The 21,521-nt window shown below is 46.9% G+C and overlaps 1 protein-coding gene across 1 annotated transcript in view; it reads left to right on the top strand.

Annotated features, from left to right (window-relative positions):
- The window catches only part of DIMT1 (DIM1 rRNA methyltransferase and ribosome maturation factor), a 177,012-nt gene that overhangs the window by 42,708 nt on the left and 112,783 nt on the right, over nucleotides 1-21,521 (top strand). Inside the window, exon 3 of the mRNA XM_085631601.1 lies at nucleotides 8,584-8,670. Coding sequence (XP_085487727.1) covers nucleotides 8,584-8,670 — 87 coding nt within the window. The remainder of the gene's footprint in view (nucleotides 1-8,583; nucleotides 8,671-21,521) is intronic.

Raw genomic sequence — 21,521 nt, 5'->3', positions numbered from 1 at the left:
ATCTACTCGTTGTGTGGTAAACCGTCTGATAATGCACCCCAAACGCGTCCGCTATTGCTTGTGGGTCCACTATGGGGATGGAGCCTTCGTCCTGCAACTCTGGCACCAGGCGAGATGCCCAGTCTCGTCTGTCCAACCATGCTATTAGCTTTCCTGCCTTATCCCCATGCTCATAGATCACAGATAGTTTCTCTGCCCTGCGCCCTGTCCTCTGCTATACTTTTAAATTTGTCTTGTCTTAACTTCAGGAGGTGGATTCTTTCGGGCGTTACTGCTTGGGCTACGTCCTCTTCTGCTTGCAATACTCCTACCTCCGCTTGCACGAGATCTGCCTGCCTTTCCTTCTTTCTCCCGGCAATTAGGGAAAGGGTTTCACCCCGAATGACCGTTTTGTAGGCTTCCCCTATCGTCTGAGCTTACTCGAATGTCCCCACATTTTCCTGAAAGTAATTGTCTGTAGCACGGGCAATGTTCTTACGTGTGTCGGGGTCTTACAGGTACCATGAGTTAATGGGGGCAACCCTCCCGGCATTCAACTGTCCCAGTATCCCTTTCATCCAGACCGGGGAACGATCTGAAATTCCCCGGCCTAGGTGACGAACCTCTGGAATAGTGTGTGCTTGCGCTGCAGGGACTAAAATGTAGTCAATGCATGATAGGCTACGGTGAGCTCCCGATAAGTGAGTGTTTTGGGCCCTATATGGATTATGTGTCCTCCAACCGTCCACCAGCCCCATTGACTCAAGAAAGCTTGTCAACCAAATCTGAGCTGTCCTGAGGTCTCGCTGCGGGTATCGGTCAAGGGTATCGGATAACACAGCATTAAAGTCCCCTCCTATAACCAGTAAGCCTTCTGCGAGTGATAGGAGTATAGTGCTGATGTCCTTAAAAGTATTGCTTTGAAGGCCAGGTGGTACGTACACTGAGACAAATGTGACTGTCTTCCCCTCCCACCGACCCGAGACCCCAATATATCTACCTCGTGTGTCTGGCCACGTGGGCCGTACTGTGAAAGGAAATTAGTTTTTAACTAGTATGCCTACTCCTCGTGAACCGGAGGTGAAACCTGCATGTGCCACCAACTTATAGCCTCCCCTATGTAACGCCATACATCTATTCCCAATCAAGTGTGTTTCCTGTAAGAGGGTAACATCTGGGGCTTGCTGCCTAATAAAGTGGCTTACCATGCCACGTTTGATTTTTATCTCCCAGACCGTTCACGTTCCAACTGAGAACTCTAGCCCCTGATTCCTGTTGTGTACTCATCATTCCTAACCCATGGAAGTCGCTTCTGCTTGTTATCTTTCTGCGATGGTGCTAAACAAACAAACACTTAAAAAAAGTCAAACATAAAAACCAATAACTCCCCCCTCCCATTCACCCCCCCTCCCTGCACCCCTGCCCTCTGGGCTCCAAACTGCCCATAGTCCAACTTGCAGAGTGCCTGTCGCCCGAACTGATACTAAGAGAAGAAAAGTGGGGTACGTTTGCTTCCCCCGGCTCCGGCCTTTCCCCCCCACCGGATCAGGTAAATTGTTCCTTACTACTTTTGCTTGTTTACTGGAGCGGCCTGTACCGTGTGGGCATACAAGAATCATCATTCCCCCCTCACATTATCAGCTTGACTCGCTGAGGTTGTGATGTTCGCCCATAGCTCCAGTGATCGCCCGAGTCCAACCCCCCCAATCACCAACTCCCACGTCCGCCCCCCTCCCCCGAGAACCACCTCACCACAGTATCTCCATAGTATAGAGTCAGCGATTCTCCAGCCAGTCCCCCGCTATCTCCAGGTTGTCAAAAAACCAGGCCTTTTCCTCCACACAAAGCCTGGCTGGGAACAGCATGGCATACTTGTATCCCTTCTCTCTTAATGCCTTCTTGATTCCTAGGAAGGAGCGTCTTTGTCGCTGCACCATCTGGGTAAAGTCTGGGGAAAAAGGAGATGTCTGAGTTTTCATATTTCAAGGGAGGCCGCGTCAGGGCATGTTGGAGCATCACGTAGCGCTCTGGAAAGTTAAGGTTTAGAACCCCACTGATGAGTAGGGACCCCCCTCCGGGGCCACGACGCGATCGTCTTCCACTGGGAATCCTTTGACAGGTGGAAGCACCTCACCCATGCGCAACATCTGCCGCTAATAGGCTGCGTGGTGTGACTAATCTGCGCCGTTGGCCGTGATGTGTACTCCCTACGGCGGTTCCCGGGAGGCTGTCCAGCCCCGTCGCCCGACTGTTACAAGGGAGGGGGCCCCGGCCAACCAGGGACTCAAGGAATTGCTCTGCACTGGACCGGCCACCCAGCTGTGTCGAAGTTGCGTGATTTGGTGATCGCTGAAATTATACCAGCGTGGATTGCGCAATTTTACTTACTTCTTGAAACCAGTTATCACTAGTCTGTCAGGGGTAGTATCCAGCAGTCTCCAGCAGCTACCTCTCAATAGCTTTCAGTCCCCGTGGAGACTCCCTCCCGCGGTCGTTCCCTCACGCAGGCCCCAGCATGCTTCACTCAGTCACCGCCACTTTCTTTTCGCTTTGATGGCTCCTGCTGAAGGCCCCAATCTTCCCCGAGCCCCACCACCCGGGCGCGGTCCGAGTAAAACCACCCCGCGGGAGGGGGGATAAGCAGGGGAAGAAACACTCACGGGCAACCCCCAGGCGATGCGTGTGCCTGAAGGAGTCGGGCCGACTGCTGAGTCTGCCACGTCCTGCGCTCAGAGTGGCTCCGTCTCTCCGCCACCTTTACTAGTGCACTTTCCGCACCACTCCTCAGTATTGGCTCCTTCTGAACACTGCAGCACTCTTAGAGCGAGTACCTGGACCACCGGGCCCGGATCTCCAACTCCGCTCCGCCAGCTGACAGGTTCTCTTCACGTCTGCTCCTCGCGGGATCTCTCTCCTGCGGCTGCGGCTCTCACTCAAGGCCCCGGTCTCCGCCATTGAAGCAGGCCGCTCCCCAGCAGTGTAGATATCTGCGTCTCCGTACGCCACCGGAGGTCCGCAGGCGCCGCAGTCTGGCCACTAACCCTTCCGGTTGGTAGAGCGTAAACAAGGGATGGATTATATACCAGATTTATGCAGGGAAAAGGTTAGTGTCGGCGGAGCTCCGCTAAATCGCGGCCATTTCCTTTCGCGGCTTAGCCACGCCCCCCTAATTTCTCTTTTAACTGCCTGGCTCAAAGCAGATGCTGTGCTGCACTAATTAAGAGCTGTCAACTTTATCCTGGATGTTATCACTTTGCAACGAGTTGTAGAGGTGTATCTTTCATCACAGTGGTACAGGAACAATATCATCTACATTTATGGACTCGTCTTCGATTTCAACATGTGATTATGGAGGTGTGTGTATACTTTCAAGGAACCTTTTGGTAATAAGTCGATGAACTACTACTGCTGCTGGAGAATGGCTTACCTTTCTTTTCCACCTTTGGCCAGTTTGGGATAACTCAATAGCATGGAGTTACTGGCTGAAGCGCACTGTTTTAATTTGCAAGAGGAGCGTTTTGAATCGCGTCGCCGGGATCACGTTCATAAGCAAGGAGGCACCAGCTCAAGCGTACCACGTCCTGCGTGGAGAGCTGTTAGACCATAAGCTCTTCAGGTAGTGTTTCCCTAAACTTTTTGCTTTTTTCTTCTGGGTTTTGCTGATTCTCTTGTAGTGGCCTTAGGGCACTTTCCCACTGTAAATGAAGTGTGAAAGTGGGTGTGCCCTTACTACACACATTTGGAAGTGGTGCTTACCTGATGTTCTTAAACAGGTCAGAAGCCTGCCTTTGCAGGCTGGTGTGATCGCTTGCACCAATGATGTGCCTCAACATGTGTCCAGCCTGCCATTGCAGGCCGGTGTGCGCACTTGCACCTATGGTGTTTTTAAACATCTGTCCAGCCTACCCTTGCAGGTCTCTGCGTGTGTAATTGCGTTTATGCTCTGTCTGAATTTTCTAAATCACAAGCCAGTACTCAAAGGACCTTTCACTACCATGAGGGCACCTCTAGGGTACGTCTGAAGGGGTGCCCCACAGTTTTAAGACCTATGGTTTAGTGGGTGAAACGAAGGATACATTATGGCAACAGATAAGGAATTGTGTGATGGAAGGTTGGCCCTTTGAAAGGAGTTGATTTCTCCAGAGCTATTACCATTCTGGTAGATTTCAGGAGAATTGGACGTGGGAGTTGGATTATTATTTATAGAAGGCAAGTGTATTCCTCTGGTTAATATGCAAAAAGCGATTTTTCGTCTGGCTTTTGAGGAGCATCTTGGAATGTCAGCTATGAAGAGGCTTATCAGGGTGTATTTGGCCGGTGCCCTGGAAGATAACCTATACTGAGAGGGCCTCCAGGAGACCATATAGGAATATTTTGGGCATAACTTAGGTACAGCCTCTGAATGCCTGGTCGAGTGGCAGACCTTTAAGATGGTCATTTGGGGGCCCTGCATGGGTGTGACAGTGGGCATCTGGAGGGAGCTCGACCATGAACTGGTGGTGTTGGACAGATTCATACATGATATAGGCAACCATGTAGACACTGACCCTGAATCGAGAATGCGACTTGCAGAAGCCAAGGAGTGGTACAGTGTCATTCTAGAGAGACTCAGATGCCATAACTACAAAGATTATATCATCAGGGTGCATGAGGGCGAGAGAAAGGCAGGCAGACTGTTGGTTTGGTTGGTGCGTCCTGAATCCCTTGGAGCCTTGATAACTTGCATGATCTTGCTGACGTTGGTTCATCCCAAACAGTGTGAGTTTATCCCACAACATAGCACCTCCCTTAACCTTCGTCGCCTGTATTCGGTACTGTTTACCCCCGGAGGACTGAAACGCCAAGGCAGGCCTGATGGCTGTAGACCTGGAAAAGGCATTTGACACCGTCAGCTGGGCCTATCTGAGTGCGGTCATGAGCCAAATGCAGTTGGGGTCTTCGTGAGAGGCATTGGTCGGTCTATTATATACCAACCGTACTGCTTTGGTTCAGAAGGTCTACATCGTGTCGGACTCATAGGATGTATGTTAGGGTGCAAGGCACGGCTGTCCGTTGTCCCTACTCCAGCTCACCCTTGCTATTGTGCCACTGGCTGAGCTGTGCAGGCTGCAAGGGAGGGGTAGGGAAATTTGGGTTGATAATCTGGGACCGCCCCACCCTCTTTGCATATGGGTGACCCGATGGGGATCATCAACATAAAACAACTTGAGGGTTTGTTGAGTGTGTCCTTTGTATTGTTCACTGAAATGTGACTTTTTATTGTCGTTATCCTTTTCGATGGGTTCATTGGATTACAAGACTCGAACTTGATAATCACGCACTTCCCTCTTTGTTGGTTAAGGGGGGCTGTTCCCTTTTTCTTTACTTTTTACTTCTCTTTCTACCTCCTGGAACGCAGTTGTGGCACTTTCTGGAGCCAATGTATACAGTTCTCCCTGCACACAGGGCACTGTACTTGAATGTTTTTTTAAGATTCAATATAGAATTGCGAGATAAAAAAAAAAAAACACCTGTATCAGAGAAATACCTAAGGAACTTTCGACCACTAGTCTCTCGGAATATGTGCAGACTCTCATTGAATACACAACGATATAGATTCCCCCTCACTGGTGCATGAGAGCAAATATTCTAATATAGTTCTAGACCCACTTCAGGTAGCCCTAAGTTTTTTACTTTATGTTGTGCACTACATAAACAATTTACATGAATTCTTTAGAAAAATACACTTATCTATTATTTTCACTATAATCAATGTTCCTGCACTTTTAAATTCCAATTATTATCCAAAAGTTCAAAATGGTCACAATTAAAAATCTTTTTATGACATAAAAATCAATACACAAACTTCATCAATAAGAGTTTTTATGTATAATATTTTAACGCAGCGTTTCGGTGGTTTCCCTTTTTTTATGCCACCTTCTTCAGGAATGTTTACTACAATAGCTTTATGTAGCTAAAAACAAGCAAAATTATAGTTGTAGCATACAACATATACATTTCTGTAAACACCTCTTAACCTAAAATCAAAATTTATCATTTACTTTTTCACTTCTTATCACACATCTATGCACATATAATGGCACCACCTACCTCAACACTACCCTTTACACCTTGAACATTTCCTCATGGGCTACACATTGCTCAAATCGCGTAAATTTTTCTGATAAATACATCAAATGTTTGTGCCTAATATCATATATGATAAGATAACATGTTATCATACGTGTTATCCTATTGACACACCTATTCCTACATCATGCCTCTTAAGGGAGTAAGTTTGGTATGTTTTTATGAGGGAGATGGATACATTTAGACATTTGGCTTCTTTTCCAGTGTCCGTTCCTAGCAGAATCATTCAGGAGTGTATCATATTATATTGCACCCTTATTGTGCCAATTTTCCTTACCCCAGTTTTACATGGTGTGATGTTTTCCACCACCAGGGCAACAGTGAATTGTAGTTTTCACCTAATTCCGCGATGGGTGTTTGATTAGTATTATTGAAATGATTGTCTCTTTTAGTCATCGTCAGTAATCTCCACATCACTACATTTCCCGTTGTCAAATTCCTGAGATGGACTAATTTTCACTGTTGCTCTACTTCATTTTGTCTTCCCTTAAATCAAATATACATACATTTTCCAAAACTCACCTGTAAGAAAATTACCCTCGCTACTACTCTTATATGGGTGGCACTACACTCCATAGACAAAGAATGGCCCGCAGTTTGCTGCAGATGATGTAAGTGGAGAGGGGGGGGGCTTCAATGGTGGAAGGCAAGTATTGTTTGTTTCTACCACAGTGGGTATGCCCACCTCAAGTTATGTATGTTGAAAAATCTTAATAAAACAATCATTGAAACTTAAAAGGGATATGAGGGATTTATTCAACATTCAAAAAATGTAAATAAATTAATGAAGTAAAACAAATTTTCAGATCAGTGTTACAGTGATGCTCTAACAAAAATAAGCAGTATAGCAAACACCTAAATCCCGCCTACAAAAAAATTCCGGAACAAACTAAACATATTAAAGTATTCACGTTTGTGATTGGTTTCTGTCCTCACAATCATATAGATTTGCAGGGTAATTGAATTTCAAATTCTGTATTCAGGAAGTAGAGTACTCGGTTATAGTGGTCTTTTCTTCTTCTTTATTTGAAGACAAGTGAAAAAAAAGAACAGCCGACATGTGTTTTGCCCAAGGGCCAGCAGGCAGATTATCTCTTGTTAGGTCCCGCCTGACCCAGCGCATGCGCTGGTCTGACGAGACGTTTTGTGAGGGCTCAAAAAAGTGCTACCACTGTAGCCTTGAGCTACAGTGCATGTGCGTGGGCGCGCGCCCCTCACTTTCGCGGCCGCTTTGATGTTTGATCGCGATCTCTTTCGTGGCCGCACGGCTGCTTTGATGTCCTCCGTGAGCCAGGTTTATTTTTTTCCTGTTTATTACTTCTATGTAGTAATGGTGGCACCCGTGCTTTACATCTTAGGCTAAAGTCGGGTGCTGAGATTGCTTCAAAAGTAAAGAAATAGACAATTCTTTACTTTTGAAGCAATCTCTGCACCCGACTTTAGCTTAAGATGTTTAAGCTAAAGCACGGGTGCCGCCATTACTACAGAGCAGTAATAAACAGAAACAAGCATTGGCATAGCCAATAGGTCCCGCTTTTGGGACCTTATAAGTATTTAGTTATGCAACTGTTGCATGGCTAAACACTTATAAGGGCCCAAAAGCGAGACCTATTGGCTATCCCAATGCTTGTTTTTCTCTTTATGTTTATGGTTGTTTTCAGGTCTAAAGTTGTAAGGAAGTGCCGGTTTCCAGGTGGGTTAAAGCGCACTGCACGACTGAATATTCCTGCGGCACTATTGCTTTTTCACTTGTCTTCAAATAAAGAAGAAAAGACCACGCTCAATACGGAATTTGGGACTCGTTTTCCTATCAAATCCATGTGATTATGACGGCACAAACCAATCACTTGAATACTTACCTTACAACAGGTGGCCTCTGGGTGAAACCAATGTTTTGGTATGTGCCACAGCCCAAATTGGGTCCTGACTAATTGTGTGTGAACCCCGGTAACACCCATTATCTGCAATGGCTATTTAAACATATTAATGGGCAGGTAAGTTTTAAGGCTTGAAGAAAAGGGGGTCAGGAAAGGCCATGAGATGGGCTAAATGTGTCAAAAGCTTTTATCTCTTATTATCTGAATTCTTTAAACATTGTCAGTTCATCACCAAATTGATTTTTATTCCCTCAGAGTTTTATTAACGTGACCAATTATTTTTGTTTTTATTCTATCCTATTTTTTTAACAGATGGGGTAACCAGCAATTTATTCTGATCATGATATTATTATAAAATTATCTTTAAAAACAGCTTCTGTAAAACCTTGTCAGACATTTCATCATTTATGAAAGCTCTCAAAAAAGGGGTTTAGATAATTAAAGGTTCCTACTCTTTTGTGCCACCTTGATGACCACATTGGAAGGCTTCATAGTGTTTACTTGTATTTGGAAATATAAACTTGCACATATTGGTTTGTTTTTCAATACTGAATATAACCAGAAACCAATTTCATAACGTACCGATTTTACTGTTTAGGCTGCATTAAGACCGACAGACGTTGTACTTGAAGTTGGCCCTGGAACTGGTAACATGACTGTGAAGTTGTTAGAAAAAGCTAAAAAGGTAAGCTAAGAAGTATATGTATATTCTAGTTTTCAGCAGGCAGAACTATATACGCAATAGAAGTAGTTTGTTCCTGGGTTTCTGTGCACTGCACTCTTGTCATTACTGGGTGATCATTTATTGTTGGTGTGAAATTATGAATACCCTATGGAATGCTTGTACATTAGGAGCACTCAAAAATAGTAGGTTTGCTATTCAGTATTTGATTGTACTTTTGTACATGCTGTTATTATTGGGTAAGGACAACAAGTTTCAACTGTCTTATGAACAGTACTGAGAATTTCCGATCCGTTTTTATTTTTAATTTTATATTTTTGGCATGGCCGCTGCAACAGTAAGAGAAGGGCTTTGAGTTATCCATTATATGCTTGCTGTAAGTGTCAATTGCATTTTTGGTTCAGCCCACTTGGCAAGTATTTGGTGAATGGGGTGTCCGTCATCTTGAATAACAGCACTTTGCCTCTCAGGAGATATGCTTGCATCGGAGGAAAAAGAAATTTGTCATTGCATGCCATTTGGATAGAAGCTGCATTAGGGACCTCTGAGCAGGAAAAGCCGCTCGCCATCACCACCAAGGCTTCCAACTTGCCAGCAGGAACTCTGTACTGCAAAGGAGTGGGTCCGTTGCCATGGTCCCTAGGCAATCCTCTTTGGCGTTCCCCAGCACAGTTTACCACTTGTCCTGAATTTGCAGCATTTATACTGATGCTCTGGCCCTGCTAGACATAATTGACTGGCAGAAGATGCAGATAAGGTTATAGTCCCAAAGCAACAGCAACAATATTAGAAATGAACTAATTTTTCTGTCTTGGGTCTCTGATAATTTCATAATTAAAGTGTTGTCATTTAAGTAATGCTCTTCTAAGTTGATAGTTTCTATTATATGATCCTCCACATTTGTTACCAAACACATCCATTGTCGCAGAATTTTTTTTGCAACAGCCTTTGCTGACTCGGTATTCCTTTATCATCTTTATGCTCCCCAACGTGGTTTGCTTTGTATGATGGCCATTTGGGAGCCTATGTTTCTAGAACTGTAGTCCTCTGCGCTTGCCAATGAGGCATGAAAGTGCCTTGTGACCCTACTCCTGCTTGAACTTATGGCACATTAACACTGGTCTGCGGAGGGCTCAGTCATCAAATGGAGGAATGCAGGTTACCAGGTCCGCAAATCTGCCAGTATTTATGATGCTTAGGAGGGGGACTCATCTATTCACCTATCACCTTAGGGCAGTTCTGCTCCCTCTAAAAAAACGGCATTCTAGCGCACCTTGTTGCAGGAGAGAGATGCAGCACCCACAAATGAGCGCTTTCTGAAATGGGGCGAAAGATGGCTTTCTGTACTGACATCCATTATAAGCATTACCTCCTATTCTGCTGTGCTAGTGGTTTTTGTTTCATATTCATCTGTTCTTACCCAGAAAGAGGGGGCTTCATGAGTTGATAAACTTCGGCATGATTGCAAGTGGCCTTTTTTTTTTCCTGAACTGTGAGTATGTTAAATCTAAATATATGATGATAATTTATCACATCTTGTGGGCATCCTTGGCACAATGAAACTTAGTGCTCCGTAATGGTTAGCACTGGTGTTAATTCTTTATACATTGTTGGCATTCGAAGTACACTGGGGGCATTCATGTTGTAATGCTTATGTTAGTTTAGTACACACAACATAGGCCTGAGGACGGTTAACAACCATCGGGGGGGGGGGCAACACTGCCGTCTGATCAAATAGGGCAACACAAAAAAGCACCCCTGGGTCTAGAGTGAAAAAGGGGAGTGCAGGGGGATTCCTTTTCAAAGGACAGTTTCCCTCACCCACCTGTGGGTGGCATGCTTCATTGTTGGCTAACCTCCTTGCACTGCGAACCTAGTCACAGTGCGGGCTACAACCCCCTCTCTGAGATTGAGGAGCTTAGGGAAGTTTTTTTAATGTGGTAAAGAGGTGTTCTAAAACCTTCAGAGGAGCCAGGCTTGGAGGGAGTGTGGAAGGAAAGTGAAAGTGAGGTTAAAACTAACTACCTGGTATATCAGGACAATTTTTAATGTGACATCCAGGGGTCAGGATTAAAAATAGTGTGTGCTATGGCTGGAGTATTCTACCTGTCATGGTCTATAACTGGTCGACATGTTTCAGCCGTGATGCCCTCCGTGGAGGTGACTTGGCTTTCTTCAGGACCAAATGGAAGTGCAAAGTAAGGTGAGTTGACCCCGCATACCAAATCTAGTTGGTGGTTAAAAAAGAATACAAAAACAACAGTTCATGGACAGAATGCATAACAATGTCATACATTCACCCCAGTACAGAGATCTGGGCCTAAATCCATAGTTTTTTGCTCACCATGCCATTCCAGTTTGAACCCAGCCATATGCAAATCAGTCATGACCCAGTGCCCCATGGGAACAGTCCAGCCCGAACTGCCAAGCCCGGTCCTCCCTGGACTGGAACCAAGCATCCTAGGACCGGTTTCGGGGTTTCACCCCTCTTCAGCCAGGATATCTTGATTCCAGTGGCATGGAGAGCACGGGACTCACGTCTGAGCATACCCGTCCCACTCGGGTGACAAATGCTTTGCTTTGTTTGCCCTAAGTTGGCAGGGTATGCCCAGACGTGGGTCCCTTGCTCACTTTGCCACTGGATTCAAGCTAGCCTGGCTGATGACGGCTGATTAGCCAGAAATCGGTCCCAGGATGCTTGTATCCGTTTCAGGGAAGACCTGGCTTGGCAGTTAGGGCTGGACTGTTCCCATGAGGCATAGCGTCCGACTAATTTGCATATCGCCATGTCTGTACTGGGGTGGCGGAATGAGATAAAGAATGATGATGGATTAAACCCAGATCAGTTGACTGGGGGTGAGTGCTTGCAATGTTCAACACTCCGTCCATCATCCCCTTTGGTTTTGCTAAAAAAGAATACAACCAGCAGGTAGGTTTTTGAACCAATCAAGAGTTCTGCTGGTCAGCTTCGTCCCTGAAACGAGACAAGTGTTACAAGAACAAAATTTAACACATTCCACACGCACTCCTTAAATTAAGTACCACATGCATACTTTGTCATTGCAAATGTGACTATACAAAATATACAGATTATCAATTGTGATTCTTACCTGCATAGTTCGGTGAGCAAGTGGCGGCTTACCTGAGGTGGCGCCCAAACCCTATAGTAGTACGTGGGACAGAAAGAATCTATATAACATGCAGTCATACATATACACAGATATACAGCTGGTTAAGTGTTGAATGTGCATGCCGAGTGGAACATTTATGAGGAAGAGAGCAGCTGTAGAGCAATACAGGCTACACGCTCAATGTCCTGGCTCCAACCAACCCTAAATGGGGTGGCTGATGCATGGCAAAATAGGACAAGTTCAGATAATTAGCTGGATAGAGCATGTCTCACATGGAAGACAGCTGGAGATAAAATGGGCTAGGTGCTCATTATTACCCTGTTATAGAATACTCAGTGAAGAGATGGCAGAAAATTAGACAGAGCAAAACGTGAGGCATGGGGGCGTGTGACTTACAATGTGGAGGCCAAAGGACTATCTCCCGGGTCACGGCTCGCAGGAGCTCATAGAAACCCATATGGTCTAGCTTGGAGGGATTGCACAAAAAGGTGATCAGTTCGTTCTGGAGCAATGTACTGCAGTGGGATCAGGGCTGGGGAATTCATATCGCCCGATGCCCGAGACATGTTGATTTCTGTCACAGGCAAGAAGATTTAATATCTATTTTGTCCGACGGACAAATAGATATTAAATCAAAATAAACGGGGATGTCCCCACTCCCCGCCCCTACAGCTATTGGCTCTGTGCGTGGCCGGTGGTGTTCTGTCAGATGCAACTTTTCTTCTGCTACTGGTTGTAACTTCTGTAGGCAGGTATAGCTCTTATGTATTACAAGTGCGCACAAGAACAATGGTCTGCCTATGACTGCTACACAAATCTCCCTCACTTGATTTAATAATGCCGTAGTATGCGTGATGGTACTGGATGCCAATTACAGAACGTACAATTTATTTTCCTTGCAGTTGGGATTTTAAAAACACGCTTTAGTGTTTTCCTAGCAGCTAATGTCTGCATGGCTAGTGTTGAAAAGTGGACACTTTTGCTCTGCAAGCACAGGAAGTAGGGGAAAGAGGCGGTAGAAAGAGAATAAAACCGGGATGAGCAAGGAGAGGGGTCTTTGAGAGCGTACTGTCTGCATGTTTTTTTTTTTTTGCTAATTGCCACAATTATACAAGAAGGAACTCCATAGGAAAGCTAGTTTAACTTGTTTTAGGTTCTAAGAAGAATGCAATATAAAATAGGCTCAGGCACGGTAAATCCTTTCTTCCATCTGTTTTGTTGTCTGTTTTCTCTTTTTCCGTTGGTGTAGTTGTCCAAATAAATCGAAAGTGTGGTGACGAATGCTCATGCAGGATAGTGCGTTTGTATTTACAAGGCTTATCTACTGGTACGGCCAGCAGCAGTCCTGCGTGGGTAGCGCTGGAGAGGGCCGTCTTATCTGGCGTGCCGGGTCCCGTTTGGCTCAGATTCTCACCTGTTCTGGCCATGGCGGCTCTGCTGGGGTTGGAGCAGTCCGCTGAGGCTGTGCTAAAGAGGGCAGGGAAGTTGGATGGTGCTTTAAGTTCCAAGAGACCCTTATTGGCTGCCAGGAGGGCTTAGACCTTGTCATTCAGGTGCTGAAAGGTGAGCTTGTGTTCGGTAGAAAGGGTGCAACAAAACTAAATCTAAATCACCATACATTTATTTTCGAATAAATGGTGAACCATACAGTTTTTTAATTTTGACAATTGTTGTAGTAAAGGTTGCTCCAGAGGGAACGTGCATGTAGCAAGGGTGCTAAAGGGTGAGTACGTGAGAGAAGAGAGAGTTTAGATTGGTGATAAAGGAAGGCTTAGCATGATTCAACATTGGACTGGTTTTCAATCACCGTCCTACAGGGCCTGGTCACGTTTCACAATATGCAGTCTAAATCATACAATTCCAATTTCAACTAGAGGTAATTTCTAGTATAGCACGTGGGGAAGTGACGTATCCTAGTCAAAAAAATGGGGGGTGTCGACGTTTCGACCCGTCTTAGTGGCCTTGAGGGTGGTTTAAATCCTTGGCTGTGCGGATCTACATCAGGACAGGAGGGGGCAACCTGTATGGGCACTGGACCTTTGTGTGTGCCCGCTGTCGATCGCAGGGCGGGACTCTTCAGTATAAATTGTGAAGGATAATAGTTCTGTGTTCAAGCGCGCTAATGTGATGCCACACTGGATCCTCTCAGTTGTGGCATCCGTGCTGTGCCTCGAGTCGCTCGCTAGTTAGTTTTCAGCCACTGATTCAAAATGTATGTCTTTATATTGCATTTTGTCCCATGGACAAGTAGATAATTAAAAAATGTCCACACCTCTGAGGATACAGCCCAGTAGAGTGCTAGAAAAACAACAAACTGTGTTGTGATGGCTCTGCAAGTGGGGACCCATGAGCAGCACAGAATGTTAAATGCACTCAGGGGGCCTTGTTGTGAGTGTTCAGGTTGCTGGCAGCCGCAAAACTCAGGGAAGACAAAAAGGGAAAATAAAATAAAATCCCCAAAAAATGATAAGCCTCGTGGGAGCTGAAGGTGCAGCCTGATTATGAGCAAACACCCTGATGCGGCTCCCGTGTAGGTGTACTACGGGACACTCGTGCACACAGAGAGCCACCAGGCCTTGAAGTGAAAACCTTGGTGTGTAAAGGACTGCGAAGGGGGAGAGTCCTGCTGAGCTGAGATGTCGTGGGGACTGGATTATAATTAGGGCTCCCAGTTTTATTGTATTTTTTTTTTTTTACATTTCCGTCTGTATTTATCCATATTTATTTTTGGCTAATTTTATCTGTATTTATCCATATTTATTTTGGGTTTTGTAAAAAAAAAAATGAAGCTGAAATTAGGATATTTCCACATTTATTTAATAGATAAATATGCACTCATGTTTAAATGCCTACCAGTTTACAGTGCTGTGAACACACGCAGAAGTTAAATCAAGGCACATATGAAAACATGCAAATTTCAGTATCAGCCTTTGTGTATATCTACTGCTGTTAAAGCCTCTTTAATAAAATCCGTTTCTTTTTTAATACCCTTTCCTATCAACCCACACAGTTATTGGCCTGGCAGTCATGGCAGACAGAATGAAAAATTTCCTAGCTTGCGTAACGGAAAGTTTCAATTCTATTAAGGACTCGGAGGCGAGAATTATGCTATCCTTTCTTCACTTTATTGATAGCAGCCATTCAAAGTCAAAACAAACTACCATTCCCATGAATCATAGGGAATAAACATTAAAATCATAGTGTCCACAGATAGAGTGTCCTCTTCAATGCACCAATTAGGAGTCCCCAGGGTATTGACAGTTCTCTGTTTGTGACTACCCTTCCTCTTTTTTCGCTCAGTCAGCCAACAAATTCACATTAGGAGTCTTGTTTACTCGAATCCCCTGGAAAATTGAAAGAATGCGTAAGCGACAGTAGTGGCTAAGGTTTAGCCCTAAGGAGAAAAGTGACAAAGCATATGCAAGATCAGAATACCAGAAAGTCACGTAAACACTTTACTTACCCCAATACGAGAGAGGGAAGACAACCAAGTTGTACCCTGGGTGGGATAATCCTCGCCTCCAAGTCCTTAATAGAATTGAAACTTCCGTTACGCTAGCTAGGACATTTGGCAGGACCGGAGGCGAGGATTATGCTCGTTTAAAGCTTGCTCACAACCAAATAAGCCATTTCAATAACCAGTTTGAAATAAACCAGCTGAAAGGTTGAGTCTGAAGACCAATCCGCTGCATTGAGGATGTCTTCCAGACGAGCTCCCAGGGTAAAGGCCTTGGAGGCCATAGCTCCTCTTGTAGAATGAGCACCAAAAGCTCGCAAATCTATGCCTGCTTCCTGCATAATCCAACGAACCGCCTTATGAGGCTTCTTGAACGCAATAAGCAACTGGCGTTTCCCAGGGGGTCTCAACTCCTCTGTCATCTCCTCGTAGGCCTTGAGACAGGCCACAACACAGCTTGGGAGAGTAAGGAGAGCAGGGTAGGAGACAGTAGTCGTCTCACACTTGGCGCTCCTACGAATGGTGAACGTGACACTGGTGGGAGAAAAGATCCTACCGGACTCATCCAAACCTCTGACATCAGAGACCCGTCTGCAAGAAATCAGGCACAGTAGCATGGCCATCTTAGCCGAAAGCTGTTTCCTGGACAGGAACCTATTCGGTTGCCAAGACTGAAAGAGGTTCAACACTCTGTTAACATCCCATAACTGGGAATACCGAGGTTCCGGGGGAAGTGACGGGCGTATACCCCTGAGGAGTCGACAAACCAAGGGATGCTCCCCGACAGGCGTACCATCAACTAAAGCGTGACCAGCAGAAATGGCGGACCTGAAGGTGTTGATGGCCCTATATGCGAGACCATCCTCTGCTAGGGAGGCCAAAAAATTCAAGATGGCTGTCACATCTGCTGCAACTGGATTGAAATTCCGTCACAGACACCAACGACATCATGTGGAGCGATAAGGCTTGAGAGTGCTGTCTGCCCATGCCTTGGACAGGAAAGTCTCAGCCGCTCCCGAAAGGCACCTGTAATCCGCCACGCCATTAGAGTCAGGGAGCCCTGTTTGATCAATGGGTGAGGACGTCCGTCCGGACTCAGAAGAAGAGCAGGAAACTGGGGGAGTGGGATCGGAGAATCCCAGGAAAGTTCCAGAAGAACCGGAAACCAGACTTGAGACCTCCAAATCGGCGAGATGAGAACAATGGACGCTCTCTGTCGGCGAACCTGGGCCGAAACCCAGGTTATCATTGAAACGGGGGAAAGGCGTAGCCCGCTTCGGTCCTCCAATCCTGAAGGAAAGCATCCGTCTGTTCCGCTAGAGGGTCCAGCCTCCAACTGTAAAACCGGGGAAGTTGGTAATCCAGGCTGGAGGCGAAGAGGTCGATCGAGAAGGGACCCCAAAGACTCTGAAGATCTGCAAACACCCTTGGATGTAGCTTCCAGAGACTCAGATCGTGATAGTGGTGTGAGTGAAAGTCCGCCACCTGGTTGTCCTGGCCGGGCAGATATTCTGCCATGACCAAGATCTGACGATCCAGGCAATACTGCCAGAGATTCGCCGCCAAGTCTGAAAGCGCTCGCTAGCGAGTGCCCCCAAGATGATTGATATACCGGACTGCGGAGATATTGTCCATTTTGAGAAGGACGCAGGAACAAACCGACTCTCTGGTCCAACACTTGATGGCGAATGAACCCGCCAAAAGCTCCAGACAGTTGATGTGTAACTGCTGTTCCGACGAAGACCAGACACCCCCCGTGGTGAAGTCGCCACACCTCGCGCCCCATCCGGATCTGCTCGCGTCTGACTCGATAACGATATCGGGCACGGAACCGAAGATGGCCCGCCCATTCCAGCCTTCCATGTGGGACAGCCACCTTCGAAGTTCCTCCTTGGTTTCTGTTGTCAGGTCCACCTTTAATGAATAAGGGCGACCTTTGCGCTTTGAGGCGTTGTAAAGCTCTGTAGTGGAGCGGTTCAGGAAAGATGACCTGAAGGGAGGCAGACAGAAGCCCAACTATCCGAGCCCATTGTCGGAGGGAGATCCGAGCCAGCGTTAAAGCTCTCCGAAGTTCGTGGCGAATCTTCGTCAGTTTGCGCACAGGAAGGCTGAGAGTGGGCTCCACTGAGTTGTGAGAAAGTGCCACATTTCCTGCATGGTAATCCCCCACTTTTTGCTGAATTGCTGAATGTACTTTGACTGAGTGTGCCCTGGACTCCTGCCAATCAGGTGCCCAGGGCCTATGTTCCTTCACTAAAAACCTCGAACCCCAAATTGGCAAACCCTGGCCACATGTCAGCCCCTGGTAAATGGTACCCTAGGTACCCAGGGCCTTGTGACCAGGGAAGGCCTCTAAGGGCTTCAGCACTCATTGTGCCACCCTTAGAGGCCCTGTACCCTAACACACACACACTGCCCTTGCAGACTGAGTGTCTGGGTACAAGACAAAGAGTCGACATGGCACACATCCCTGTGTGCCGTGCACACCACCTACACTGCCCTGGCATACATCAGCCACCCCTCTAGCTGGGTGCCCTATGCCAGTGGTGTGGGCAAAGGAGCATGAGCCCTGTGCCCCTACAGTACCCAGGTCCATTCCTGGGCACTGTAAGTGCAGTGCTGCCATTTAAGAGTATATGGTGCTGAGGGCTCGTCAAACACGAACTCCACAGCACCATAATGGAAACACTGAAGACTGACAAGTTTGGTATCAAACTTCTCAGCACATTAAACCCGCACTGATGCCAGTGTGGGATTTAATGTACCAAGCACCCTAGAGGGCATCTTACAGATGCACCCTGAAACCCAACCTACAATCCACGTCTGGTCTGAGAGGCTGCCTAGGCTGCCACACAGCAGACATGTTGCTGGACCCCTGGGTAGGAGAGCCCCTGCTCTCCTGGGCTTGCAACAATGCACATCCTGGGCGAGGTGCTAGGTCTCCTCCCCCAGGATGGACAGGGGGAAGCTTCAAAGGCATGCCGCCTCTGTGAGCTTCCCCAGGCCACTTGCAGCCCCCACTCTGGCGGGAAGCCTGGCCGGAAACTCCAAATAAGGACAGGGGATGTGCCAGCCTGCCAACACCACCCCTCAGGTGGGGCAGGCGAGGTGAAGCATCTCCGGGCGCTCGCCATCTTGAAGATGGAGGCCCTTCCCAATCAGGACTAGGCTACTGCCCCCCTCCCACAGGAGAGTGGCAGAATAGGGGGTGTACCCACCCCTGGACAGGGACCCATTGGTCCCTGCCCTTTACCTACCTGGAACGCCCCTAGATCTAGTATTTGGGGGCACCCTGAACCTTCCTTCCTCAGATTCCAAACTACAAAGAAGAGCAAGAAGGACGAAGACCTGCCGTGCAGCTGCTAAGAGGAAGACACCAACTGCTTTGGCCCCAGCCCTACCGGCCTCTCGACCCTCGAACCTGCTCCTGCTACAACCCGGCACCTCTTGTGGCCAGCAACTTCATAAACCCCGGAGGACCTGGCTACCTCTTGGCACCTGGGACTCCCATGAGCAGAGGCTCTGCTCAAAATCAGCTCCAATCCCTGGCCTCAGCCCGGAACCACGAACCCTGCACACTCTGCACCCGCCAAGCCTGGCATGTGCCAGAGTGAACAAAGACCACGAGGACGACCCCCCGGCAACTGAGACCCGAGTCCGGCACCCAAGGACTTCCCTCGACGCTCCTGACGAAGCCTGCAGCCTCAGAACCAGGTACCCCACCAACCGCGATCAACAGAGGATAAGATTTCCCAACACCAAAAGGCACCCCTGCACCCGGCGCCCTGCGGCCCCCTGTGCCCAACTCCTGGGTACCTACCTATCCTTCAACTACCCAACTTACCTCTCAAAGTGGTGGTGGCATCTGAAGAATCTTCGTCCTGAGCCTTTTCCAACCAGGAGCTTTCCCATTGAAATTGATTGAGCGCCCGAAGGCTCAAAGCACCCTGCACCCAGCCGCCCGAGTGGCCCTGGCAGTGTAACCTCTACACCTATCTACTTCCCCATTTGCCCTGAGCAAGTGACCAGGAGCCCAGCTCCCACAGCCGCGTGGCCTGCTAGTCAACAGCCACCAACCAAGGCCCCCCTGCCTCCCATAGGATAATATTGGGCCTAACTCACTCTGCACCCGGCTGCCCCTGTGCCGCTGACCTTGGGAGACCTGACCCTGCGAGACCCCTTAGTCTGTGCCCAGAACCTTAACTTTGCCAGTCGAGTACTTACCCAAAAGCCGATAAACTCAATTTTCTCCATAGGGTAACATTGACTGGTTTCTTCTGAAATTTCTTCTAAGTGTGGAGTTTTCAGAACTTAAAATATATACCAAAAATCAGCAGAGTAACGAAAACTAATATACTCACCTGTTATTAGGTCAGATCCCAGTGCTGGATCTTGGTGCCCAGCACTGACCCTGAAAAATATTCACAACCGTACTTACCAGTAACCCAATTTTCTTCCATAGGAAATCATTGACTGTTTTTCTGTGAAATTTCTTCTAAGTGTCGATTTTTGCAAACTTCAAATATTCTTTAAAAATCGTACAAACAGTGAAAACGTAATTACCTGTTGTAGATAGAGGTCTCAGTACGGAGTCTAGGCACCCAGTACTGGATTACAAAAGTAACGAGAACATACTATACCTGCAACTTGAATTTTCTTCCATAGGGAATCATTGACTGTTTTCTATGAAATTTCTTTTGTCAACTTTTAAAATAGCAAAATATTGTCTAAAAATCATAACCGCAACTAAGTCGACTTTTATCACTTGTTTTTAAGAACTGACCCAGGACTGAATCTAGGATCCAGTCCTGGAATTACAAAAGTAATCCTGAAAGTAATCTATTGCAAATAACTTAAAACTTCCATTGAACTCAATGCATTATTGTGTTTGAAATTGTGTTGCCTATTGCAACAACCTGTAACTTTCTACAAAAGCCAATTGCATATTGCAAAAGTATTTACCTAAAGCATCTCATTCCGAGAAAGTATATTTTGATACCTATTGTTGGTTCTAAAATAAAACAAACATATATTTTTTATATATAAACCATTGGCCTAGAGTTCAGTTATTGAGTGTGTGAGACCATTTGCTGACTGAGTGTGTGCAACAAATGCTTTACACTGTCCTCTGATACTGCCTTACTGCTCGACCAAGCTACCACTTTAGAGAGTAAGGTTATATCTAACTTTAGCCTCTGTCAAACCTCTGGGGAACTGTGGACTCTGTACACACTGTACATATTTGGTAACAATATATACAGAGCCACTTTCTCACACGAGTCTATCAGAAAACCGAGGAAAACCACTCTTTGTGAGGGCACCAGAGTAGATTTGTGTTCGTTTATCACAAACCCCAAATTCTGGAGAAGATCTACCGCTGTTTGCAGGTGTCGAGACAGGGTGTTCGGATCCAGCGCCATCAGCAGAATGTCGTCTAAATAGACAATGAGTCTCAAGCCTGACGCTCGCAGGCGCTCCACTGCTGGCCTCAAGACCTTGGTGAAACACCAGGGAGCGGAGAACCGACCGAAAGGAAGGGTGGTGAACTCGTAGGTTTTGCTGCGCCACTGACACTGAAGGAACCTGCGATGAGGAGGGAAGATGGAAACCGCTAAATAAGCGTCCATGGGATGGAGGCGCACCAACCAGTCTCCAGGACGCTGGATATCTCGAAGGAGATGGATCCCCTCCATCTTGAAGTGGCGGTAAACCAGCCACTCGTTGAACTCTCGCAAGTTGATAACCGGGCGTTGACCCCCATCCACTTTGTCTACAAGAAAGAGGTTGCTGAGAAAACCTCTTGGATGCAACACTGTTTCTTCTATTGGACCTTTGGACAGAAGGGCATGGACCTCCTGGTCGATCAAACCCGCGTCTACTTCTGAAAAACAAAGTGGTCTGGGAGGCCCTAGTTGGGGTTCCCTGAAACTCGATATGAAAACCCCTTACTGTCTGTAGAACCCAAGCATCCCCCGTGATAGAAGTCCACATTGGGGAAAAATGCGCCAGACGGCCCCCCACTGTAGAAGGGAGAACACTCAACGGAAGAAATGGAGCTGCCTCCCCCTCTGTCGCCTCTGTTCTTGCCTCGTCTGCCCTTGGTGGGGTAGAAGCTTCCAAAGCGGACTTGATCTTGATATTGTCCCTCGTTGGAGCCTTGTCCTCTGGTCTGGTTTGGACGGCCGGATGAGCGGCCCTTACCTCGTCTGGCCCCCCTGAAAACCTGAGGTCGAAATACTTTCCTGATGGAAACTTGAGCCCTATCT

Source organism: Triturus cristatus, chromosome 2_1, assembly GCF_964204655.1.
Source record: "Triturus cristatus chromosome 2_1, aTriCri1.1, whole genome shotgun sequence".
Taxonomy (NCBI): domain Eukaryota; kingdom Metazoa; phylum Chordata; class Amphibia; order Caudata; family Salamandridae; genus Triturus; species Triturus cristatus.
This window is presented reverse-complemented; position numbering and strand designations above follow the sequence as displayed.